The sequence below is a fragment of the Erigeron canadensis genome, chromosome 6, assembly GCF_010389155.1.
Source record: "Erigeron canadensis isolate Cc75 chromosome 6, C_canadensis_v1, whole genome shotgun sequence".
Taxonomy (NCBI): domain Eukaryota; kingdom Viridiplantae; phylum Streptophyta; class Magnoliopsida; order Asterales; family Asteraceae; genus Erigeron; species Erigeron canadensis.
Genome location: NC_057766.1, coordinates 27,382,011 through 27,409,853, shown reverse-complemented (window position 1 = coordinate 27,409,853; position 27,843 = coordinate 27,382,011). Strand labels below are relative to the sequence as shown.

The 27,843-nt window shown below is 33.1% G+C and overlaps 2 protein-coding genes across 4 annotated transcripts; both read right to left on the bottom strand.

Moving 5' to 3' along the window:
• Positions 1-38: 38 nt before the first annotated feature.
• LOC122605184 (cysteine-rich receptor-like protein kinase 2) lies at positions 39-9,317 on the bottom strand. The gene is made up of 8 exons (XM_043778081.1): positions 8,833-9,317; positions 2,023-2,420; positions 1,812-1,934; positions 1,578-1,708; positions 1,278-1,488; positions 952-1,183; positions 687-846; positions 39-544 (listed from the first exon to the last, which is right to left on the bottom strand). The coding sequence occupies exons 1-8, from the start codon at positions 9,252-9,254 to the stop codon at positions 242-244; spliced, it is 1,980 nt and encodes a 659-aa protein (XP_043634016.1). The 5' UTR covers positions 9,255-9,317; the 3' UTR covers positions 39-241.
• Positions 9,318-16,035: 6,718 nt separating this feature from the next.
• On the bottom strand, positions 16,036-23,271 carry LOC122605372 (cysteine-rich receptor-like protein kinase 2). Of its 3 annotated transcripts, none has more exons than XM_043778306.1 (8): positions 22,660-23,271; positions 18,487-18,899; positions 18,257-18,370; positions 17,902-18,122; positions 17,600-17,810; positions 17,282-17,513; positions 17,042-17,195; positions 16,036-16,497 (listed from the first exon to the last, which is right to left on the bottom strand). In XM_043778306.1, exons 1-8 carry the CDS (start codon positions 23,034-23,036, stop codon positions 16,198-16,200), a joined length of 2,022 nt encoding a protein of 673 aa, XP_043634241.1. In that variant the 5' UTR covers positions 23,037-23,271; the 3' UTR covers positions 16,036-16,197. The 3 variants fall into 3 exon arrangements, with proteins under 3 accessions (XP_043634241.1, XP_043634242.1, XP_043634243.1); XM_043778307.1 differs by having other exon boundaries at positions 17,902-18,119; XM_043778308.1 differs by having other exon boundaries at positions 17,902-18,116.
• Positions 23,272-27,843: the final 4,572 nt, after the last annotated feature.

Here is a 27,843-nt window from a genome sequence, read left to right as displayed (position 1 = left end):
ATTATTGAAATCTAGTGCTCGGCTTGCACAAAAATTGATTAGGTATCACTAATTTATAAACATAAATATAGCATTCCTGAGATGTATAATATGTACATATAATCCACAACGCAAAATTCATATAATATAGAGCTTGGGCGCAAAAGCTACAGATATGCTTCAACAGTTTTAAGTTTAGAAAAACAGGGACGGGATTTTAAGGGCGAAACAGAGGCATGAACACTACTGGTAATGTAAAGATTTAACGGCCAGAAAGTTTAACAGAGGAGGCAGTGGCATTGGAGGACACTGATCTTAACATATCAACCTGAATCTTTACGTCATCTTCATGGAACGTAGACCTAACTGGTGGCATTTCGTCTAGTGATTTGTCACTTAAAAGTGCAACAACTTCAGACATAGCTGGCCTTGCAGAGACCGGTGACTGAGTGCACATCAGTGCTATCTCTATGATCTTTTTTGCATCTTCTTCTGCATATTCGCTAGGATCTAGTCTTTCATCCATTAAATTTAAATGTTCCCCACACTCGTATAGATTCCATGCCTATCAAAAACAATAACAGATAATGTTAAAGATGGTTAAACCAAGTATAAGACCTTTTAGCAAATACGAGTCACTGCCTCATGGAACCACTTATTAATGAAAACCATAAACGAGTAACCATATCGATCTTGGGGATGCTTACATGATCAAGAAGACTTTGGTTATCTACTTTACCATCTTTGGCATCATGACACCTCCTTCCAGTAATGATTTCAAGGACGACAATGCCAAAACTATAGGTATCTACTTTCTCAGATAGCTGCCCATGAATGGCATACTCTGGTGCTACATACGCACTATCCCTGGAAAGATTAATATTATAAGGTTATTGGCTTACCCTTCTATCTAGGAAATGAAGAAGTTAACTTAGTGGTAACCTATTAATGTGTATTTAATTTAAAACATACAAGGATGCTGCCAATTTGGTGCTGAGATGAGTCTTGTCTTCTGGTAGTAGCCTTATCAGCCCAAAATCTGCAATTTTTGGCTGGAATTCATTGTCAAGTAGAATATTACTGGTTTTTATATCTCTATGAATGATGGTAACATGGTATTGTTCATGCAGATATGCAAGACCCCTTGCTGTCCCGAAGATTATATCAAACCTCTGTTTCCAATTAAGATTCTTCGACTTGTCACCTGTTAGCAAGAAGTAAATTACTCGATGCAAAATAGAGATCATAACAGTTTCAAATCTGAATGCTTGTAAATCAATAAAGATATCTCAACTCACCATACAAGAATTGGTCAAGGCTACCATTTTCCATGTACTCGTGGACAAGAAACAAAAGTGGTCCTTTGCTACAATATCCAAGTAGTCGTATAAGATGACGATGATGAACGTTACATATGATTTTAAGCTCATCATCAATGTGTATCTTTCCTTTGGTAGTGGCCATCACTGTTTTCTTAATTGCAATTGTATTTCCATCCTTGAATGTGCCCTGCATCATGGATGTACACAAACAGTTAAAGAATTGTTATACTTAGCAATTAAATTCTAGATAATTACTAACTCTAACACTACAAGTACCTTGTATACTTCACCAAACAGTCCACCTCCAAGTTTGTACTCATCACTGAAATTATTTGTGGCTATTTTCAAATCGTCATACCTGTATCTTGCTGGACCTTGCAGCAATTCAGTTGATCCAGTTGATGTACCTAATGATTGAAAATCATAAAGAAACGAGTCAGGATGCTCCGAGATGTTCTAAAGATACGGCATCATAATTTATTGCTACATACGGTATCTTGTAGTATTTACCTCTTCGGCGAGGACTTGTGTTTTTTGATCGGAGGCGCCATAAGAAAAATGCCAGAACCAGCAACAGAAAGCATACACCTCCTACAACCCCACCAATTATGGATCTCTTCTTGCTTGAATCATCTGTAAATCATTGGTATAAAGTACTGACACATTCATATATATATATAAAACTTGGAAAGAGCCATTTCTTGAAAAGCAGAGGACTCACCATCCTCAAGAAGATTTGTAATATCAGTGGTCTGGTTTTGTCCGAAGAAAGGAGTACTGGAATACCTCATAAAACATCCATTGTCAATAGCCCTCCCGGTTGTGCCAGGAAGACAATCATCCAAAGAATTATATCTGGAGTTTAAACAATCTTTACAAACGCTCTGCGTTAAGTTTAGATTGCATTGGGCAATGGCATACACGGTAACATTACTGTTAGATAGTTGCCTAGTTGAAGCTGCATAATAATTTGATGTTTTTGGTGCTGCGGTTCGAAGATCTGATAACAGCCTTTCTGTTGTTTTTCGGAAGTCTGATGCCTGAGGTGATGATGTATTGCCACATATCACTACACCAGCTCTTATATTAGCATCAGCGTAAAAGTTGTTATTCTCGTACCTATGGTCACAAACATAAGAGAATTCCAGGGAGATGAGTTAGCTTAATGGGCTGGAATTCTGGCAGGAGTGGCAAATTCCAACTCGACAATAGAAGAAAAAGGGTCTCTGGCGAATGTTTTCTTTGACTTCCAGAGTCAATGACCATATTTTTTGTCGTCAGCAACGACAAGTTGCTGTCACCATAAATATTGTCACCAAAGGCCCTTTTTCTGTTAGTGTTGTGACACAATACTAACACGACATTGAACATAATTGAGTTTGGGCTGTTGCTGCTCATGTTCGGGTCATAAACCAGTCAACACAACTAAAACATATATAAAAAGGTCAGGTTTGGGTTGTCCATTTGACAAGACTAAACACTTATTAAACGGGGTTGGGTTTGGGTCATTTCTTTGACACAATTATTAAATGGGTTGGGTTTAGGTTGAGATATATAAACCCACGGGCCTACAACCAATCAACCCAAAAACGACACTATTTTCACCCCTAGTTTGTTGCCAAACATTAGCGTGCACAAAATGACAAAATTGTGATAACAGTACTACACTTTACAGTTCTATAGACAACATACCTTAGAACAACTTTTCGGCATGGCCGGCTTAGATGGTGGCCGAAGTGGCCGAGGCCCGATTTTTAAGGGGGTCCGATTTTTTTTTATTTTTAACATTATATATATTAAAAGCTATGTATTCGTATATGTAATTAACTAAGTCCATTATAAATTTTTACAATAATCTAAAATTAAAGCATTTAATTTAACCCGCATACAAAAGCTACTTACATATTTTTTTGGATAGTAAAAAGGTTTTTCAGTACGTTATCTCAGAACTGGACAGTCAAGCCGTCGCGACATTGTCACTTGATTGTCTACCGTTTTTTTGGTGACGTAAGTAGTCATTTTTCTCATTTATTGTAAACAATACATGTATATATTAGGAGGTATGAGGGAATATATAGTTGTCATGTACCTAAGCTTATGTATAAATACATTTTAGTTTTTTAATTCATAAAAACATAGAGTCCAATCATTTATTCATTATTATACAAAAAATATTTTAAAAAATTAGTATGTGATGTGTTTTATACCTAAGTTTGGGTACATGACATTTACTGTAACAATCATGGTTCCTGACCTTTTGACCATATGTAAAATTTAACTAACTATCGAGTTGGCCAATATAGTTCAAGTGCAATTTGGAGTTCATGTAAGTGTAATGTGTCCAAATAGATCAATTTATCGTTTAAGATATATGTGCTAGTCGATATCGTCGTTGGTGCAAATCGAACCTAAACCTTGAGATGACATTTATATCTAATTGGCTTTACGGTACTAGATGACATTAAATCTAGTTAGCAACATGAAATGGATCCTCCATGGGTCAAACCCATGACCCATCACCCAACTAACTTCCTTATTTTTCCAACCATCCATTCATTCCTTCCCTTATCTTTTCTTCCTTCTTTTCTTCTTACAAGAAAAACACACACACACACAAATATCTTTCTCTCTCTAAGATTCTTACACCAAGATTATGGTTTCAAATTGGATTAGTGCTAGAAACATCATCTATTACATCTCCTTTGCATCATATCAAGATTTGGGTCATCAAAAAGTGCAAGAATCCTCCATTTGGGTCAATTTTCAGGTTTGAACAGTTGTGGTGATTTTGGTAAGTCAAGTTCCTCCCAAATCGACTATTTTATGTTTGTAAAGTTGATTATAGTCATAACTAACAAAACTTGGGTCAAAAATCGGGTCAAAACCCTAAAGAGGGCAAAATTAGGGTTTATGTTACTAAAATTAGGTCAACAAACGATTTGAGTCAAGATTGATGTTATGAATCAAGATTATGATGTGGGTTATGTTTAATGATGTTAAAATATGTTGATTTATGTATAAAAATGTGTCTTGGAGCTTCCTTAGTCGATCTTGAAGTCAAGAATCTGCCTAGTCAGAGCACGGCCGCTCAGACGGACGCACCGTGCTTGTGGCCGTGCTATGTGCCCAGTTCTTCCCGTACTGCAGACGCTCACATGGCCGACCGTGCGAGCGGCCGCAGTATTTCTGTTCCTTCCCCAACTTTTTCGTTCGGTTATCGGTCGACTTTTAATGATCCAAAACTTGTTTATTGGTCTTCTATTAACATACTAAGGTTAACAAAATTGGTTAAACATAATTCTAAACACTTTGATTTTCAAGTGGAATTTTGGTGCTAAGTCATTGAACCGTGTCTAACCAAAACTCTTAATTTGTCATTTAAACGTTCTCGAATGACTTATAAAACATCTTTAGGGGAAATTGTGGTATAGTATAACTAGTATTGACCATGTCTTGTATTGTGACATATATTGTTAGGTTGTGGACTTTTGACGACCATTGGGCATTCGTAGCTTGATATTAACTTGCTATTGCCGATCAAGGTGAGTTCGTAGCTCCCTACTCGTTTGAGATTCGGGCTGAAAAGTGTACAACCTTTGTGTGTTAACTTGTTGTTTGTGCAATTATGTGTTGCCTTGATTGATGACATAGTTCAATTGAGCATACGTTTGATTTCCTTGATGATGACATGAATTGATTGTGCATATGTTGAGTGTCTTAAGTGATGACATTGTTTGATTGATGGAATTGTTAACGTGTAAATACGTGGTTGTTATATGATTATTGTATGTGCGTGTTTGGTTGACTTTAGGTTAGTTGTGTATATATGGAAGACGATAATACCTTCGAAAGGTTGGAGATGTGGTGGGAAGGCTGCGGGTGACCCTATATATAAGCATCAAAGGCCTTTCAAAAGTAGTATCGTACGAAGTATATACACATAGTGTTTGTTTCTGGGTGGACATTGATGGTCATGGTGCAATTGAGTACAATGAAGTACATTACGCGCAATTGAGTACAATGAGGTACATTACGTGAAATTGAGTGCAATTGAGGGACATTGATAGACATGTTAGGCATTATAGAACTTGTTAGATACTTCTTGATATCATTATTACTTGTTCTTGTTTACTATGTGTATTCTAAATACCTTGTGTAGTTCATTATATGAGTACATATGTGAGGGTCATTGATGGACATTGATTGATTATGTATTGTTTGAGTATGATTGATTTATTTATGATTAGGGTAGTTGTACATACATGGAAGACGATGATACATTTAATGAGTTGGAGATGTGGTGGGAAAGCTGCGGATGACCTTGTATACAAACATCTAAGATTCCTTAAATGTAAAGTCGTATGAAATGTATGTGCATTGTGCATGGTTGAGTTGATGGACATGATGGACATGATGACAATAAACGGGTACTTACGTACTTGATGACATTAAACAGGTACTTACGTACTTGATGACATTAAACGGGTACTTATGTACTTGATGACATTAAACGGGTACTTATGTACTTGATGACATTAAACGGGTACTTATGTACTTGATGACAATATCGATGACAATAGAGGGACAATGTGTGCATGTGCAATAAACTGGTGCTATACGTACTTGATGACAATTGGATGACATGAGAACAATTGAGGGACATTGATGGACATGTCTGGCATTTTAGAACTTGATGGATATTTGTTGATGTCGACATTCTGTGTTCTTGTGCATTATGTGTGCTCTAGTTATGGTATGATTGTGCAATGGATACATGTGGGTCCAGGTTGCGCTACGAGCCAACCTATATTGAGTACTTGCACCTTTAAAGGACTTACTGTAAGTGTGTTCCTTGTTCATTTGCTTAGTTCATATTGTGAATGGCTTTGGCATTAGATCCTCGTCATTTGCCCCTACGAACTCACCAACCTAGTGTTGACCTTGTTTAGTACACTTTTCAGGTAACCTTACGAATCCAAGACGTGATGGTTGATGGATGCTTGCGCTAGAGTTTGGGCTTAGTCTTACATGGATCAAGGATTCATTTGCCCCTATTTGCATTATGCTTTATGTACTTGTTGTTGATGATGGATTCACTGAATCCCTTTATTTTCATATAGTTCATGTTCTACGATAATCCCATGTATACGCTATATCTTTTCGGTAGTATTTCGAGCCTAGCTCGAGGTGTTACATTTACATATTCACTTTTCTCATATATTATTTAGGGAAATGATTAATCCTCCTAACCCAATAGCCTAATAATCCTCCAGACTATGAGATGATGACATGTGGAAAAATCAAGGGGCAAGATTAGGAAAGAGAATTAGTGAATACCACATGTCACATTTGGTTACTAAGATTTATCATTTTCCTATTATTTAAGAAAAAAATAGCATAGCAGTTTGTTGCTTATCTTTTTTCTAAGATTTTTTATATTATTTTGAACATATTGAAATTTTATTTATGTTTTAGATTTAGATTTTACATTTAAGCATAATCTTTGATTATTAATTTTAAAAATCAGATTTAATTATTAAATTATTAATCGTCTCACAGATTAAATTTTTATTGTTAGTTTATTTAATATAATTTATTACACTTAGTTTAGGAGCCATTTTTTTTCTCGGACTAGGTCCATAAATCCTCAGAGATAACACTGCTTTTCGGCATGAATAAAGTAAGAATTTAATAAACAAAAATACAGGTGAAGAATATTACTCCAGCATTCATTATCTTTATAGATGGAATATTATCAAAAGAACATGATAGTTTACTTCATTTTAACTAGGAAATTTCGGCCCCGCGTTCGCGGCATCAATTGTCGTGTAGAAACGATTATGTTATTTAGTATACTTGCATTAAATTAAAAAACATTCTGTCATAGATAGGTTTGTTTAAAATTTTATCATATAAAATATATATTTATTTAAAGGCAAAACCATAATAGTTTTCGTTTACGCGTTGCACGTTTTCAACTAGTTTGATTACTTTTTGTTTTGATTTATGTTTGCTAAAAACTTTAACATATAAAATATATACTTATTCAAAGACTATACCAAAAAAAAGTTTTTAATATATTGTTTGGAAACCTGCAAACGATTATGTTTTGTTATTATGATGTGTCGCTAAATATGAATATTAAAATCTTTGACATATGAAATACATATTTATTCAAAGGCAATGCCAAAAACAAAATAGTTTTGAAATACTATTTGCAACCCAAAAGAAAAAGAAATTTTTTGGAAATCTACAAATAACCCGTAATATTAAATCTAAAAGGATCTAATGTGGTAAAATTTGAATATTGTTAAAAAAAAAAAAATTTAAAAATGTATTCAATATAATTATTTGAAAAACCAAAAGGAAAAACTTATAGAAAAAACCAAGAAATAACTCGTATTAGAAACCCGAGTGCGATGCGAATACTATTCACATTCAATTGAATTAGTATCCCAATGGTGATACGGGTTATAACTTGGAAGAGTAGTAACTCGTATCCGAATGCTGATACGGGTTATAACTTGGAAGAATAGTAACTCGTCACGCAGACAAGTTACTATTCACATTCAATTGAATTAGTATAGTATATATAATATATATTTGAATCAGGAAAACTCAAATTGACTTCAGTCCCTTGTTTCAAAAATAAGCGTGATATATGATATTGTCGTGGTTTAAATAAAACATGTATTAATGTAAACAAATAGAACAATCATATTTTCATAATTAAATATCATTGTGCATCATTAAAATATAGGTTTAGTGCGCTGGAATGTAACTAACTATTCCTAAAAAGTTATAGTATATATGCACAAACTCAAGTAAATCTTTTGTTGTATGCATAAACTTAGTAAAAATATTCAAATCATGTAATTTTTTGTGACTGACCAATCAAAACCTTACATGTGGCATGTTAAAAAAAACACACCTTGCACGAGGCAGCTCATATGGGTTGCCACATATATCATGTTACATGATTTAAACATTTTAACTAAGTTTGTGTATACAATAAATATTTACTTGTGTTTGTACACACTATCTTTTTAGGCATAGTTAGTTATATTATGGCGTACTTAACTTTCAAAATATTTATGCATCAGTGTGATACGAATCAATGGCTTGTATCAAATGATAAGAACAATAAGAAAGATAGGTTGGTATTCGAGAACAAGTAAACTCCAAAATTAACTAAACAAAAATAGTAGACTTTCTGAATAATAATATTTCACACCCTAAAGTTACAGCCCTAATTCTCTATTTATACTAATTCTATAGCTTGGTGAATAAGCTATTATTAGTTAAAAAAAACTAAATAATAATAATAATAAAGATATTCTCAAACATATCTAAATCTAAAATATAATATATATCTCAATTATAGAATATATATCTATACTATTATTTGCTGGAGACTAGAGTCCTATGACAGTGTATATACTTGTACTTTTATTTGTTTTACTTTAATATTTGTTTTGATGGATCACTGCTAAAGTGGATATAAACCAAACTAAGAAATAGAAATTCAAACCTGACATCGCAATCGTTGTAGAAAGCATGAGCTCCATTGACAGTCCCACATACTTTTAGCTGAGCAACAGCATAGTCATAACAAGCAACACAATCCGCACTAGAGACATAATCTCGACACGTAGCAAGGCCCCACACGGACTCACCGTTTAGCAAACTTCGTGCGACAGCATAACGCACACTGTTGACTGACAACTGTCTACGTAGGCTAGAAAGAGTGGTATTGAGATTACTCAAGAAATAATTTTCGCTCCTACCTCGATATAAACTACAATAATATCTCATCAGAGTGCTATTTCTGCTACCACCAGATTGTGATGTCACTGGTTCCGCCATGGATACGATCACCAACACGGCCACCGTCAAAGTTGAGAGCCGCCATGTAAACCGGTTTGGTGCCAATCGTTTCAGGCTGATGTTCATTTTGTTTGTTCTGTATGTTTGTATTTTTGTTTTCCTCTCTTAATAATAGAAATTAAACTTGGTTATACACTTCTACTACATGCAAAAAATTAAGGCTTAAAAAGAAATTCAATATTCAATAGTAAATTACATGTCATTGTCTACTGACTACTGGTCAATAGCGGATACCCAACATATAAAAATAATTCGTTTACAAGTCATTATCAAAGTATGCTAAGTTGAATTAGTTTTATTGACTTGATGGATTTTCTCATTTGTGGAAAGTTTGGCCTTACATTATTTCGAGTGAAAATGATCAATTGTATGAATATAACATGGAGTATGGACAGAGGTATATATATTCCGGATAAGTTTGTCTAATACGTTTTCTAATAGGAAAATGATATTGTTACAACAATATTTAATGCATTGTTTATCTACACGCTTTATTCTAATCCGCTTAATTCTATATTCGGAAAATTTATACTTTTAGTACCATACAGAAAAACATTGATATAGTAGTTAGCATTCAAGATACAACGATAACATCCAAATAGGTAGTATGTGAAGCTTGAACCACGCATGCATAAAATGAAACTCATGACTGTCGAAACCCTCCATCATGAACATGGGGGGCTTAGACATTGGGCAAAGTGGGCAACCACACAAGACCCGATTTTTTGAGGACCCCGACTTTAAAGTTATACATGTATATTATTAAGCTCTAATTAAAATACTAGGTTCTAACGTAGTTTAAGGTAAAAAAAAAAGAAAAAAAAATGGTTCCCGTTCTCTAAAAGTTATGTATCCGTCACTACTTATAAGTGAGACTCTTAAAGTAACTGATTGTATATATGTGCAAGATAAGAAAAACAAAAATGACCCTTTATCAAGTATTAAAAATTTAAAATCAAGTAACTGAAACAAATATTTCCTCTTCGATCTATTCGATCATTGGGTACTAATAACTACTTGAATATTCTATGTAATGAGTCGTGATTATTACGTGCAATATTTAATTTTTTCCACTTTTGCCCAAGAAGATTTATTTTTCTAACACGATCATCACATCAACGTATATTTTAATTTGAATATAAATATCTACAGGATGACATTGATGGAGAAATAGATGAAGACCAAACACCACATAAAATTTCTTCAAATAATAATACTAGCTAGCATTTACTAATTATTTTATTGGGTCGTCCATTAATACAAGTCAAGATATATATATATATATAAAATTTTAAAATAACTTTACCCTATATATATATATATATATGGACTTCTACGTCTGATAATGAAGTATATGGTGTAGTTTGTTATATTGCCATTTAATAATAGGCTTAATAGCGTTTAGCCGTTTACTAATTATCTTATTGGGTCAAAAGTCAAGATATGTATGGACTTCTTCGTTAGATAGTGATGATTGTTACCCACTTACCCTTACCCCACTCATGACTTATTATTTGGGCCAAAACAATTGAAGATATGCACTTCTTCTTGGCCATAGATCATACACCATTACTACTTTACTAGATAGTACTGCATGGACTTCACCGTTCTTATTTTACTACTTTAGAATCACTACCAAATCTTTAGTTATTTGTTATATTTTACTTGCTAATTTTTTTAAGCATAATATTTCTCTTTTCACGACACAATGTTTTGAAAAAAAAAAAGATTAGGGCTATAAATAAGATGTAGCATGTGTTTAAATTTGATATGTCTTCTGGTTTAACTTTTTTTTAAAGTTTGGGCCGGGTACCATACATAGGGATGTGTTACTTTAAGAACTCACAAACAAAAAAGAACGCGAGAGAAATTATGAGTCACTCATTTTGTCCCATTTTTTCTCTCTTCTATAAAATAAAAATATTCATCCAAATCATTCAAAATGTTTTATCTCACAAACCGTAAATCGTTAGATGAAAAGAAAAGTATAGTAGTCTTAAAATTTCGTTATCTTTCATTCGAGATGCAATTCAATATAATTTTGATGACTTTTTAATTTACGTTTTCTTTTTGTTACTTACATATAACCTACACATGTGTAGATTGAACGAAAATTGTGATTCGGAACGGTGTTCGCCCTTAAGGAAATTCATAAATGGTAGCTGGTGGGGGTGATAGGTCATTGAGGGTGATAGTGTGATAGGTCATAGAGGGTGATAGGTCATAGGGGATGATAGGTCATAGGTGATCTAGCTAACGGGCTCCGCCCTTAGCCGATATGGCTCTGCCATGGACTGACGCGCTCCGCCTTTAGCCACCATGGCTCCGCCATGGATTGACGGGTTCTGCCCTTAACCTTCATTGTTATGTACAAATGATCATTTTTTAATTTACATGTGAAAAGAAGAATCCTACACATGTGTAGGTACACAAGTACAAGGGAAAAAAACGAAAATTAAAAAGTAATCAAAAGTATATCGAATTGTATCTCTTATTAGAGAACAAAATTTTAATACTACACATGTTTTTTTTTCCCATCTAATGATGTACGGTTTGGAAGATGAAACATTTTAAATGAAATAGATGAATTATAATTTATTACTGAACAGAGAGAAAATGGGACAAATTGAGTGGCCCATAATTGTTCTCGTGTTTTTTTTTTTATAAATTCTCAAATAATCCTTCCTCGCCACATATATAAGTTACTAACACGTATGTACTAACGAATACATATTAGATATTTGTTCTTACTTAGTTACTAGTCCCCTAACAAACTTGTTAATCTCCGAACAAATTCTTAGACTAACTTAGTTATAGACTTTGACGTAACTAGTCCATGTAAGTTAGAAGTTAATACATAAGAGGTTCATGAGCCTTACATCCTTCCATATTTATTATATAATCAATTGTATGATATATCCCCTTCAAGTTGGAGGCCGTTGAAGATCCAAGTGGTCAACCGAGAAGGTGTGTTGAGGCGAGTTTAAAGCTTTGGTTTAAACATTAGCCAAAATTAATTAGCTAGTATTATTTTCATTCTAATAAGAATTTAGGATCTTAGAATGGATGGATGGAAGTTCGAGAGATCAATATAAAAAGGAACCTTTATTGCCTTAATTCGTTTTGTATGCAACAAACCAATATTTGTTTTTTTAATTACTTTGTGAAAAATGATAAATGCAACCCTAAAGGCTACACTTAATGTGCATAATAAGATTGATTATGTATGTCGTACCTTCTATATCAAAAACATACCATCTAAATTTGATGGTAAGTGTACAAATATTTAATGCATTTTATATCCATCCCTTAGGCTTTTATATAGCAAAAACGTTACTTTATTTATCAAATTTAGAGGGAACTTTATTGGTATAGTTGATAAGATATTGACCTTTGAATCAAAGTCAAGGCTTTATTCAAATATTATTTTTAAATTTTAACCTTTGATTTTGATTCAATGACTAAACTCCTTTTAGTTTTTATCTTTTGGCTTACAGAAAATCTCAATCCATTCAATCTGGGTGACTCCAATACAGCCTATTTCCACAACTCGATCAAAACTAAAACCCACAGTAGCAGAATTGAGCTAATCAAGGATTCAAGTGGCTGTGAATCAGAATGGAGTGCTATTATTAATGCAATTGTTAACTACTATCAAAATTTCCTTGGTGTTGAATCTAACACATCTACTATGGATTGCAATGGGCTGTTTTCGAATGTTCTTAAACCCCAAACAGCAGCCCATATGTTCGTAGTGTCACTAGCGAAGAGATGAAGGAAGCTATGTTCTCAATTGGTGAGAATAAGGCCCTTGGACCAGATTGTTTCACATCAGCATTCTTAAAAAACTCGTGGGATGTGGTTGGTAATGAAGTTTGTCTTGCAATCCAAGATTTCTTTTGTCATGGTACGCTTCTCCAGGAGATAAACCATACGATTGTCGCTTTGGTCCCAAAAGGTTACAACTCCTTCCCTTGTAACTGATTACCGTCCTATTTCATGTTTTAATGTTATATACAAGTGTATTAGTAAAATTATCACGAATAGGATTAAAAATGGGCTTGATGAGGTAGTAAACATCAATCAATCTGCATTTGTCCCCGGTAGGAAAATATCTTATAACATACATGGTTAGTTGGAAGTTCTTAAGGGATGTGCTAATCGCATTTGGTTTTTATTTATCTATGGTTAATTGGATCATTGCATGTGTAACGAGTACCTCTTTTTCTCTTAGCATCAATGGTAATATACATGGTTACTTTAAGGGTAAGCGAGGTTTGAGGCAGGGTGACCCTTTGTCACCTTATTTATTCACACTTGTCATGGAGGTGCTCTCATTTCTCCTTCAAAAAGCTGCCAAGGATTATGGGGAATAAAGGTATCACTCCTATTGTGAAAAACAAAAAATTATTAATGTTTGTTTTGCAGATGATCTCTTTTTGTTTGCTCGAGGGGATGCACAGTCAGCTAAGGTTATTATGGATATGCTAGAAAAGTTCAAAGGAATTTCTGGGTTGGTGCCAAGCTCTATAAAGAATACAGCCTTTTTTTGTAATGTACATGATCACGTTAAACAGAGAATCCTTAGTATCCTGCCATTTGATGAAGGAAAGTTGCCGGTACATTATTTGGGGGTGCTACTCGTCTCAACAAAATTGATTTACAAGGACTGTAAAATCCTTGTAGAAAGAATGGAGAAGAGACTTGATGATTGGATGATGAAAACCTTGTCATTTGCGGGTAAATTACAACTTATTAACTCTGTTCTTTCCTCACTTCATGTCTACTGGGCTTCAGTCTTCATACTACCTGCTCGCATTGTGAAAGATCTTGAAAAAAAGATGAGGGGTTTCTTATGGTCCCAGGGCTCGGTGACAAAAGGAAAAGCAAAAGTCTTTTGGAAACAGGTATGTCTCCCCAAGACTGAAGGTGGGTTGGCTATAAAAAGCATAACTGAAGTTAATAAAGCCTTAATGGCTACTCATATATGGAGCATCCTCACTAGACGAAACTCTATGTGGGTTGAATGGATCTACTCCTATAAGTTAAAAGGAAACAACTTTTGGGAGGTTGTTCCAAAAGGAAATATAAGTTGGGGTTGGAGAAAACTTCTCCAAGTTTGTGATATTATTAGACCCTATATTTGGAAATGCATTGGTAATGGCTTAGACACACATGTGTGGAGCAACACCTGGTCCTCCCAGGGTCCTCTTAGAGCTGTAATTACACCAAGGGATATTGCTAGAGCGGGTTTCAATTTAAACTCCAAAGTTGCTGAGGTTGTAAATGATGGAAAGTGGAAATGGCCATGGGCCTAGTATGACCTATACCCGGTCTTATTAAACCTCCAACCCTCACAATTGATCAATAAAAGGGATGAACTAACTTGGTATGATACTAATTGAGTCGAGAAGCAATTCTCGGCCAGTGTAGTGTGGAATACTATAAGACATAAGCAGCCAGATGTAGAGTGGGCTAAATTGGTTTGGTTTTCAGAGTGTATCCCCAGGCACTCTTTCCATATGTGGTTGGTTCTTAACATGAAGCTCAAGACGCAAGATAGAATGAAGCCATGGGATGTAGGAGGGGCTGTAAACTTGAACCTCATGTGTTGCCCCCTATGTAACACCGGAATTGACTCACATAACCATCTCTTCTTTGAATGTCAGTTCTCTATGCAAGTATGGACATTAGTGAAGCCGTTTGCTCAAATGCAACTTGTACGAGCAAAATGGGAAAACATAATTAGCTACTTAACTCCCTTCTCTAATGAGAGAGAAACACAAAGTATTATAGGGAAGTTATTGGTTGCAGCTTCCACATATTTCATCTGGCAGGAACACAATGTAAGGTTGTTCACAAGAGATAAGAAAAGCCATGTTCAGATATGTGACTTAATCCTTGACACGGTTAGATTGTGTTTGTTGAATTTCAAGTTCAAAGATCAAGGAAGGAATAGACATCACTTGGAAGCTTGGAAAATGCCGAGGAGCAAATTAATCAGCCCTAATGCATTGGAAGATGTTATCGTAGCATCTGCTTAGTCTGGTGGTATTGTCACATATTGGAGATTACTTTGCCCTACTTCCTAGTTATTGTTACTTACCATCTTGGAAGTAATAGTGTTTATTGTTGATTAATGCTTGTAATATATATGGTATGCCATATATAAACAAATGTGATACTCTGACACATTTCTTGTACTGAACATTACTTACGTGTTGTTATAAAATCATCGGGGTATTCCATTACCCAAAAAAAAATCTCAATCCATTTATCAAAGGATAGACGTACACCACGAAAGCTAGATATGTTTGATGGAATACTAGTTATGGCATACATATGTCACTATGTCAGAAGCTGTTGTTCAAAAGTAAATTTACAAGATTTTTGCAACAGTCATCACCTTTTCGGGCTAGTAGAACAACTTTATTACTGGTTTCTCTTTCTATTTTGGGAAAAGGTTACCCGATTAGCTTTTACTAGTCATATGATCACATAGTGTGACGGTGTAATGGTGTTGACGGGTGGTAGTGACGGTAGCAATATAAAAGTAATTGATGTAACATGGGTAATAGCTGTTAAAAAAATAATAAAAGGGATTGTATAGTTATTTAAGAGTTAATGGTAAATTTTTTAAATTAAGCTCATCAAATGTATTATTATAGGTATTTGAAATAGATATTATAACTTAAGTACATCAAGAGGAGATTTTTAAATATAGTAAATAAAAAAGGTCATTTTTAAGTCATTACTTAGTTGAAAAAAAAAACCTAAATTCTTTATAATGTTGTATAGATATAAATATAGATTTAACAATACTAAAAAAGTTTTTACGAGTACCACACCAGTTCGTAACTTCATAAATTCGGCCATATATATTTAGACATGCTATTACAGCATTTATAATAAACGAATACATACTAGAAACAAATATAATTAAGCAATCACATCTTTTAATATGTAACTAAGTAACCGTCTCTTTATATATTACTTAATCACGTTGCCTCTAATTTGTATGCTTTTTGTAAGCATTTTCAATACCAATAGAATTCTTTGAAGAGCCTATATGAATCCTCCTATCTGTATTGGTAACAAAAGTTGGCCTTGTTAGCTTCCTTTTTCCCAAAGATTGGCCCTCTTGAAGCATCAAAACCACTTCTGTCATGGTTGGTCTTTTCGACGCTGACTGAGTGCACAATAAAGCAATCTCAATTATCTTTATCACATGTTTTTTTTCGTGATGGTTCAAGTCCAATGTCTCATCAATGAAATTTATATGAATTTTTTTCTCATATAGCTTCCATGCCTGTATAGAGAATCATATGAAAATTAGTCGATAAAGAATTCAAAACGATTCTTGAAAAGTTATTGAAGGTAAAGATTAGTAAACATGCATTGAAGGTAAAGATTTTTGAAAATTACTAATCGATTTTTAAAAAAAAAAAAAGAAGATAATTAAAGATACACTTTCATTGATTGAATGTTTACTAATCGGTTTTGGAACATAATAAGTCTGATTATGATAGAATTGTATATATATAATATAGCCCGTTTGGGTTGGAGAATATGTACGGTCAGTCGGTTTTGGAATAGGAAAATCCCATTAAAACCCTAATATAAATTAGAAATCAACGGTATCGAAACTTCGAAAAAATGTTTTCGTATATATGGAAACTTCAATCAAATGTTTCATACGTGTTTCGTATGCAATTCTTCCATTCCCATAGAGTTTTCAAAAAACCGGGTACGCCTACCTGTCTGATAGATCTCAAGTCCCCCAACTAACAGTCCATACGTATATATAATTCATTATAACAAAAAATTTGGTGGTCATAAAACTGCACCCTTACATGTTCCATGAGGCAATCAGTAGATTGTTGATCGGATTTCACTTCAGTACTCTTTTGGCCTCCTATGATTTCAAGAGTCACAATTCCAAAGCTGTAAATGTCAACTTTATCCGATAAGGTACCATATTGTGCATATTCCGGTGCTGTATATCCCCTACGGATTTTAGTATTAGATAGTAAAAACAAAAGAGTTTTGACTAGACACAAAACAAAAAATTTACTGATATGAAAGAAACTTACAATGTCCCAGCAAACTTGGTACTGACATGACTTTCGCCGTTTGGTTGGAACCTTGCCAAACCAAAATCAGCTATTTTGGGTTTGAAATCATCGGTTAAAAGTATGTTGCTTGATTTGATGTCCCTGTGAATGATTTTAACATGGAACTCATTGTGTAAATGAGCAAGACCCCTAGCAATTCCAAATATTATTTCATGTCTTTGGGTCCAGTTCAATGTCCCTCTTTTTGCACCTTCATATTAGAATATATACCAGTTTTCTTAAAAGGAAGTTAAATCTGCAAAATCATCAATAGTACGTTTTGCAACTCCGACTTACCCCATAAGAATGTATCAAGGCTTCCATTTGGCATATATTCGAGGACTAGAAGTAGATCAGATCCTTGGGAGGACCATCCAAGGAGACGTAGAAGATTTCTATGATGAACATTACTTATGAGCTTAACCTCATTCTCGTATTCTTCTTTCGCTCTAGCATGTTGTACATGAAGTCTTTTCACTGCCACAATACTATTATCATCCAGTATTGCCTATTAACCCATCCACATACTATTAGTCAATGAACTAAACTTAATTTCAAATGTGGTCCCTTGAGTTTAGGAATTATAAGAACTGTATTACCTTGAATACTTCACCAAAACCTCCTTTCCCAAGAATATATTCATTATTGAAGTTATTGGTTGCCACCTGCAGATCCTTGTAATTGTAATTTACAACAACTGTGCCTATACGGGGTGAGTATCGAACACTTGACTTCCGTCTCCCGAGGCAAGGGGTTTTCCACTTGATCCAACTCGACTTGTTCTTATAATTGTTATTTATAGCCCCTTGTAAATCTGCTACTTGTATTGCATAACATTTTCCACATATATATGATAGATGTTATCAATATTATGAAACTAATTAAAGATAAAAATGACTAAGATTATGCAAGGAAAAACAATTTATATCGGATAATTTAGATATATGAGAGCACCTTGTTCACTTTTCGCCTTCTTCCATTGTCGATGCAATAACCAGAAAACAAAGATAAGTAAAAAAAGAACACCACCAACAGCTCCAACAATTAAGAATACCTTACTTGAATGCCCTATAATATGAAATTGTAGGTATCAGCAAGGAGGTTAATTAAGTGGTTAATATCAAAAAAAAAAAAAAAAAAAAAATCTTGTATCAAGAAAATGAAACAAGAAGTGGCGTAATTACCTTTCAAGATCTTTGTGAAATCGATTGTCTGATTGTCATTGAAAAATGGAGTCTCTGAATACCTAGCGAAACAACCCATGTCGAAAAACATTCCTTTTGTGCTTGGCAAACAACCATTTAATTTCTCATATGCTTTTTTCATGCATGCTTTGCAGAGTGTCTGGTTGATATTTTCCATACATTGTGCAACCGCATACACGGTTACATTTTCACTTGTGATTTGCCTTGCAGATGCTACATAAAATTTAGAGATTTTTGGAGTAACATCTGCAATATCCGATAAAAACTTATCGACGATTTCTTTATACGTGGACACTGCCCGAGATGATTGATTTCCACATGATGAGTATGGAGTGCCAACCCAATTCTGGGTGACATATGGATTATTGTAGAAGTCATTAAAGTCCTCGTACCTTAAAAATATAGGACATAATAGATTAGGGCTTACAATAAACATAAATGATTATATAAATATTATTTGACAAAAAATTAGGTTATACACTCAGCCATCTTACAAGTTTGTCAATTTTAACAAAAATGGCAATGGTCAATTAGGCAAAGTTTAATTTGCATGATGGCCAATGATAAGAAAGTCTCTTCACGATAGACTAAAGTTCGATTTTTGCTCAATTTCAAGACTTGATTTCATGAGATACTGAGTGCGTTTGGTTATAGAAAACAAAACAGGAAATGTTTTCCAATCATAGTTTCTACTAAAACATTAAAAAATTAATTATAAAAAATAATATTTTTCATTTTTTAATTGAAAACTTGAAAATATATTTTCATTATATTCCATTTTTCAGTCTCTCCCATTCTTTTCTCATCACAATTTTAACATGTATCTAGTTTATTAAGATGGAAAATCTAATTATAATGTCTTTTTAAAGGTTTAATTTGTTATATAAAAATGGAAAACCCATTTCATTTTTTAAAAAATTAAACGGAACGTGTTCATCCTTTTTGTTGTCAAATAATTATTAATTTTTTTCATCAACTTTTTAATTTACAATATGTATGTGTTATATATATATATTTAAATTTATTTTTTAAGTCCTTATTTATATAAATGTTACATATATATACGAACCTTATTCATTAATTGGTTACATATTTCCACATATCACGACTTCAACAAGGTAAACTATTTAACCAATATTCTTATCAAGTATTCAATGAAATCATTTTTTATACTGTTTTTCATTGTGAAAGTTATAATGATGTTTTGTTTAATTTTGTATATCAAAATTGAGATACGTGTGATTATTAAGCTGAAAAACATTAGAAGTGGTCTATTTGTCATCCGTTCTTAGTTTTGTGATTATATATATATATATATATATATATATATATATATATATATATATTTTAACGACATTCTATCATACTCTTACTTTTAAATTACACGTATGCTTGGAAATCAGGACTCTCAAAAACCCCCTATTGATCCATATTCCATTCTCACAAATGTGAGAAACATAACTTGAATCCAGGTGGATCCTCCCGAAGGTCAAAGACTTTACCAATAGGCTAACAACTTTTTTTCTTAGTTGGTTTTCTCAGTTTTAAAGTTAAACCGAACCAAATTTGAATTAGTTATAGTTTCGATTTTGCTTTTGAAAAAAAAAAATTTAGAAAAATCAAACCGAATAAACAGAATACCTGAAAATCAAACTGATCGATGAACACTCATTCTTTTACCCATAATCTTTTTGTCAAATTAAAAGTTTTTAAAATTTTTTTTTTTTAACGGCTAAATGTTAATATATAGTTTCAGTATTACGTTGATAATTTGTCAAGGAAACTCCACTGGTGGTTCTTAAATTTTTTCTCTTATATACACATTAAACAATGCCTTCAACGCACAAATTTGACTTTATATTCCTTTCGTATCAAAATTGCTATCCATCCTTTTCTTTAGTTTTTTCCAAAATGATAATTCATTTATAAATGTCATAATCAAAATTAATTTTTATGATAATATCAACCACCTTTGGATGGAAAATATAATTATTGCATTTTTTTCTAAGTGACTTTTGTTTCGAGACAATAATTTTGAGCAAGAATAATTATTAAAAAGCAAATTGTAGTGCAAATTATGAAATTAAGGCAAATTAACTATTGTATTTCTTTTAGTCATTGCATGAAATTAAAAAGTACACACTAATTAATATAAATGTACATATGCAAAAATGTATAAAACTTGTGTTTTAAGACAAGTACGTACAGTACACAATCTATATATATATATATAGAGAAAGGGGTTGGGTATTGTAAAACAAGTATTAAAGTAAAATAAATAAGACGAGATCTTAACCATTAGATCATGTTTAATCTGAAGCACGAAGATTTACGAAACAATTGATGCACGATGATTTTCATGATGCACAGTGATTTTCAATGAAGGAAAACCTATTATTTTATTTGTTTTAATATAATACTTGTTTTATTTTACCTAAAACCTATATTTATATATATATATATATACTATATAAGAGAAAGATAATTTGAGACCAACTAAAAAAAGTCCAAAAAAGGACCATTGATTTTTATAAGTTACACACCATCATCATGATCTACTACGATATACAAGACTTTTTTGTAAAAACACTAAGATTTTTCGGTGACGGGCCCACAGAAAAATCATGTGTAAGTTAACTTACACATGTGTAAGTACACATGTGTAACTTACACATGATTCATGAGTGGTGTACAAAAATCAATGGTCCTAGTTGGTCCTAAAATAAGAGGTGGTCTCAAAATATCTCACCCCTATATATATATATATATGGTAAGTGAATATGGGATTGTCTCTCATCTAAGCTTAGATGGGGAACCCCTCACAAACAAATATTTTAACATATATATATATATATATACAAAGCACCACTCATGAGACTTGAACCCATAACTGTGAATGGGTTATTAGACATCAAATTAGGGTTGTCAATCAGGTCCGTTTAGGTTGGTAGGTTAAACTCTCTAACGGTAATCCGACTAACAAAAAGTATTAGGTCAGAGGACTTCAACCATAATCAACAACATGCTAAATCAGACCCCGAACCATGTAACATGTTAACATATGGGTTGACGAACCAAATGGATTGGTTTCCGTGAAGTGGGTTTAATACTATAGCTTGCAAAAATCATAAGAACTTTTAATTATATATTGCATCACATGTTTTTTTTGTTTATTCATATAAAAATATATGTCGTGGAAGAAACGTTTTTATAAAACATTCAAAGTAGCTTTTTATGAATTTGTTTATGTTTTCGTTTACATGTGAACAAACGGCTATATATAAGGTTTTGGGAAAAAAAAATCTGCAACATATATTTTATAACATTTCACATGTGAATTAACAAAAAAAACATGTGATCCGGAACATAATTTAAGAGCCCTTAGTCCCTCACGGTTCTTAAAAGAAATGCGTTCTCAAAATAATGCTTCTCATGTATATATAGTTTATAAAAAGGAAAATGATTAATCAACCTAACTCATATGCCTAAAAATCATCTTAGAATCATAATAATTTAACATGTGGATTCCACTAATTCTCTTTCCTAATCTTGTCTCCTGATTTTTTCACATGTCATCATCTTACTATTAGAAATATCTTTAGGGCCAGCCTCAACTAACCAAGAAAAAATCAAGCTGTCGAAGATACACCATCCTAAATTCCTAACCTAGTTGTTTTTCAGGTCAGGTTTTGATTGTGTTAAATATTGACAGCCTTACATCACTCAGATTCGTAGTTCAAAGGTCCCATTTTAAAGGTTCGGTAAAATTTTTATCGGATTTCAGTTTAGTTTACATAGATGAGAAGCTGAATGATTAATTTGGCTTGGAATTTAACAAAACTAAATACATAAACAAACGTGATGTTTCGTTATTATACAAGTATATGGCATAAAACCAAAAAACGTTGTTGGTAATTGGGCAAATACAATAACAATGAATAATAGATGTGTTACGGAGGAAAGAAAATAAATTAGACAAGATAGAAAAATGCACAAGCACATCATATCCAATCTAGTTTCTATACCTTGGTTAGCCAAACTTTTAATCTAGTTGTCAATAACACAAAGTGGCGCACCAAAATTAATTATATATGTAATGTAACGTTATAATTAAGTAGAGAACAAATCGGTATAGCAGAAGAATTTACGTACCTGACAAAGCAGTTATCCATTAAAGCGTAAGCACCCGTGTAGACTGGACGGCAGCTGACCAGTGTAGAAACGCCTGCATCAAAACAAGCAACACACTGCTCTACAGATAAGTAGTTCCAGCACTGGGCTACTCCAAAGACCGACTCCCCTGCACTTAAATCCTGTGCTCTAGCATAAAGTTGGTTGGTTCTCACTAATTGCATCCGAAGTTGATCAAGGGTAGAGTTGCGATTTTTTATGAAATTTGGCAGACTATTAGGAGGGTTACTACCACAGAAAGGTTGGATAAGGTTGTTAGTATAGTTAATATAGCCATTTGACTGTGAGGTTCCTGTCTTCACAAATAATAACACAAGCAACACAACTAGTAAACCCATAATTAGCCACCGGAGAACGACCCAGAACGGTTTCAGGAAAAACAAGAAATATCTCGACCCACGTACGGTCGTCTTACTTGTGGTGCTGATTAAATTTAATTACATAAAATTTGGATTTTGCCAAATTTCGTTATTCTTAAAAAAGTGTGACAGAATCGTCATTGATGGTGACTAGCTACTGCGTTTATTTTATGTAGTATTAGCCGGCCTTACCATGGGCGAAGCGGATGGGCCATCTCTGCCCCAAAACTTTAATTTATATACATATTTAATCTTGACTACGTACTGGGAATAATGTATATCATAAAACAGTTAACAAACCCGGTCCTTTCTTTAATTTTTCTTACGCGGATGATGGCGCCATAAACAAATAACTAAAACAAGAATGCTTCAGTAAAGAATTAAACCCGAGACGACTTTTTTAACCATAAATAGACAGACCTTACAACTATACCTATACCAATTAAAGATAAACTATTTGTGTTATTATGTTGCCTATTTAATACACACGTATGCCCATGCGAGACGGCTGAAGTGGCGTTAACGGATGATAGAGGAGTCCGTGACCGCGGGGTGGTGATCACTGTGGTGGGTTAATTATCAATGTAAAAGTGTTTTTATTTAAAAGTAATAATGTAGTTATTTTATGATTGCGGAGTCGAAATTGTTTAGAGTATCTTTGGTAAATTAATAGGAGGAATGTAATCAAGATTGCTGAATTCGGGAATCAGGATCGGATCGACGAGGGGGAGTCAGGATTTTTAAAAAGTTAGATCGTTATCGGATCGGCAATAGTGAGTTTTTTATGTATAAAATAATAGTTTTTGAAATTATATGTAAGAAAAAAGTAAAAATATATATAAAACTTTAAACTTAAACATAACATAAATTTTCAACTTAAACATAATTGTCTAGAAACACTAACATAATTGATAAAAACTTTTAAAAAAAAAGAAAAAGAAAAGTTTGACTTTGGTTGACCCGATCTGATATAACCGAGTCTTGATCGATAAAACCAAGTCATGACCAAGTTGACCCGAGTCTAGAACCCTGACCGATTTTAAACCAAGTATGACAAACTCGTATCGTCAGTCGGCCGATACAATCTGACTCGGTTGTATCAGTTGTATCGGCTGAGTCTCACAACACTGAATTTGATGAATGTTAAATGTTTAGGGCATATTGGTGAATCAAAAGCTAAAATTAAGGTATCATATCAAGAAAAAAAAAAGTTTAAGAAAAACAGACTCCAGTTTAAGAAAAAGTTTAGGGAGTAAATTAAAATGTTTTATTAAGATATCATTTCAATCTTGTTTAGACAAAACAAAAGTAAAACAGACTCCAGTTTTTTTCCCCAGCTAGGTCCAACCATCTAGCCATCACCACCACCACCATATCTCATTTCCACCACCACCATATAAATAATGTATTCTTCAACAACATATTCGGGGTCGCCTTTAACACCCAACTTTACATATGGATTTCAAAAAACTTTTAAATAATTAACGATAAATATAAAAACTTCTCAACTAAAACTTAACCATTTCCTAACAGAAATGTCATCACAATGTTTGATGTTACTTACTAACATCACAACAGTAATAAAAGAAAGTCTTATGCAATCCAAACATGCAACATAAGAAGATATCCAACATTATGAATTGATTATTTGTAAGTCTCAACTCAAGAGATGGTACCACTGAAGACACCTCTATGTCGATGGTGAGAGTTTTTGCAATACCTTCACTAATCTGGACGTGACCAGTTGCAGTGAACTGTATACCAGGTTAACTGGAGGATTACTTATAAGATGACATTATTAAATAAGTAAAGACAATGCGATATGTAAATACAATAAAGTAAATTAGTGAGACCAAGTTGTAATTTTTTTAATTGTAATTTATTTATTATGATTAAATAAATTACAAGGCTTTTACGGAACCAAGATAATACAAAGATGTAAGCATCCTAACAACCTATGAAATATAATTGATTTAATACTTGGAAATTCTCTTTAACAATCGAAACGCTTAAAGTTGTGAAGTGTTTCTTTTTACGATTGAGAGAATATTGCACAAGTTCACCAAGAATATGCAAAGTCTGATTATGCAAAGGTTGTTTCTTGATTGTGCAAAGACCTCTATTTATAGGTAAAGTTGGTGTTAGGATTCCAACTTTGCAGTATAAATATGGTTGAGAGCATTTAAGGAAGTGTATTGAATTCCTTTGAAATGCTTGATAAAGTAAGACATAAAGTCACTTTATCCAATCTGCTTTATGCACTTTTGTACTTTAATCATAGACAATTGCTATTGTCCGGATAAAGGTACATAAAGCAAAAAGGTCTTTCTCGTAATCAGTGTAAAGCTTTGTAAGTACTTACACTAATGCTCTCCAGTATTGATCTGGGTAGAATGTCACTGGCTTCGCTGCTATGGTCATTCTCTATCTCCCACTTGTTGTCTTCGACTTCAACTAGAATGATTGTTGAATCTAGTCAGAGCTCAACTGGAGGAAGTCTTTAGTTGCATAACTGTACACTTGCAATTGGACTTTAAATATTTCTAGACAATTCTTCTGGTCTCCAAATGCAACTGAAGATGCTCCAGTTTTCAGTTAAATTGGACCTAACACTATTATTAGCCACTACTAAGGCTAATTAGCATATTCATCAAAGCATTACGCCCATGCCTTTAACCATTTCAATGTCTTACATGAGGAAACGCAACAATTTAAGAAACAAGTATTACCTTTTGAAAAGCCAAATAAAATAACCATGTATTTTATAAATGTCACAAACATCTCAACATCAATACATATAGTTATGCCACAATAAAGGATAGTGATTATGTCACTCTAAGCAAACGCAGGTTGTGCATAGGTGATTGTTCGACCGTTAAGGTACCACATACCCTACTTGATGGTTAATACTTTTGCATGTCCATTGGCATCGTTCCTAATAGGCATAATCAATCCACGAGTAAGTCGTTACTCAAGCTGTAATCGTCGGTCCAAACCGTCTGAAAAATTTACCAACGTGACTTAGTCATGAAGGGGGTATCTAGATTATCCCCAAACGACAACCAACATCAACACAGTAGCCAAGACTAGTGTGGATTAATCTTAAGACTTCCAACGTTAGCTATACTCGAACAACAACAAAGAACTACTTTTAGGGTGCTTAACGTGCACTTGACATTATAATCCTAGAAGAGTCTAGTATACTAGGCATACAAGCCATTCAACATTTGAACATCATGTATATCAACAATCAATCAACCATCTCAAACATTTCTAAAAAAAATCATGCAAATCAATTGTATCAACCCATCTTATAATCATAGCATGTAACACCCACCATTATATAAATAGGGATTTCAAATATATATATATATATATATATATATATATATATATATTTTATAGAAAACCACCATTTGATGCGGAAAGATCCCTTTTAAAACATAATAATTTTTTAACTGAAATGTCAATTATAGTTTTGGTGTTACTTATTGCATCATGACGATAGTCTAAGAAATCCATAAATAAACCAACAACCAAACGACAAAACAATCTCAATGACGTAAGCAATAAATGTCTAAATAAATGAGGCAGTCTGTTGCATAATTAAGTCTTCATCAAGCTACCATATATCCAAGTTTCACTCTAAACAAACTTCACTATCCAACCTGAGTATACACAACATTTCAATAAACAAGTGTCAGCTTTAAAAGCCGGGTAAGATAACCACATGTTGTAAAAGAAGTTGTCAATTACATCATCTTAGAAAGTTCATACGCATGTCAAGCATATTAAATCACCTTTTCTAGCCAGCCTACCAACTTTATCACCCGTTTTTTTCTTATATATTTTGGGTAAAGAGATATCTGATTAGCTTTTATATTATAAGAACAAAGATGTTTTTACAAGTATATATAATATGGCTGAGTACCACACTAGTTCATATGTATAAACATTCATATATATATATATATATATAGGGTAAAGTTATTTTGAGAACTCTTTTTTTTGTGAGAACCTTTAAGAACTTTTCAAATCAAGCTCAACCGATGATTGTTCTTTACATGAAAATTGTTTTTGACTGTTTTCTGAATAACTTATGTGTAATGTTGAAGTTTATAATTGTGTGAAGGCATGGATTATCATCCGTTATATAATTATGTGGAAATTTGGATTCTTGATCAAATGTGCATGAATATTGCTATGATCACATGTATGCAAGTCAATTACATATAATCATAGCAATATTCGTGCACATGTGATCAAGAATCCAAATCTCTACATAAATGTATAACAGATGATAATCCATGCCTTCACACAATTATAAACTTCAAAGTTACACATAAGTTATTCAAAAAACAATCAAAAAACAATTTTCTTGTAAAGAATAATCATCGGTTGGGCTTGATTTGAAAAGTTCTCAAAGGTTCTCGTAAAAAAAAGGTTCTCAAAATAACTTTTCACTATATATATATATACACACACACACCCACATATATATATATATATATATGGATAAATATCCTGCAATGTAACAAATTTTAGACGAATGTCTATGTGTGAAACAACTTAAGTTGTGTTCATTGTATATAATCATCTTTAAATTATGTTTATTGTATGTAAAAAAATATATCTGAGCAATAAAAAATTAATAAGTGGCAACTATATATGGTTGCCACATATACCTTTTTACATACAATGAACATAATTTAAAGATGATTACATACAATGAATACAACTTTAGTTATTTCACACTATAAACATTTGTCTAAAATTTGCTACACCA

What these genes read in the sequence shown, in the direction of transcription:
- LOC122605372 (XM_043778306.1), bottom strand. Translation starts at nt 23,036, where the DNA reads ATGGGTTTACTAGTTGTGTTGCTTGTGTTATTATTTGTGAAGACAGGA. An exon ending in TTTCACAAAGATCTTGAAAG is followed by an intron (nt 18,371 to 18,486) that starts GTAATTACGCCA and finishes TTCATATTATAG; the next exon opens with GGCATTCAAGTAAGGTATTC. An exon ending in CTGATTGCCTCATGGAACAT is followed by an intron (nt 16,498 to 17,041) that starts GTAAGGGTGCAG and finishes TTCTCTATACAG; the next exon opens with GCATGGAAGCTATATGAGAA.
- LOC122605184 (XM_043778081.1), bottom strand. Translation starts at nt 9,254, where the DNA reads ATGAACATCAGCCTGAAACGATTGGCACCAAACCGGTTTACATGGCGG. An exon ending in TACAAATCTTCTTGAGGATG is followed by an intron (nt 1,935 to 2,022) that starts GTGAGTCCTCTG and finishes AATGATTTACAG; the next exon opens with ATGATTCAAGCAAGAAGAGA. An exon ending in ACCAAATTGGCAGCATCCTT is followed by an intron (nt 847 to 951) that starts GTATGTTTTAAA and finishes TAATCTTTCCAG; the next exon opens with GGATAGTGCGTATGTAGCAC.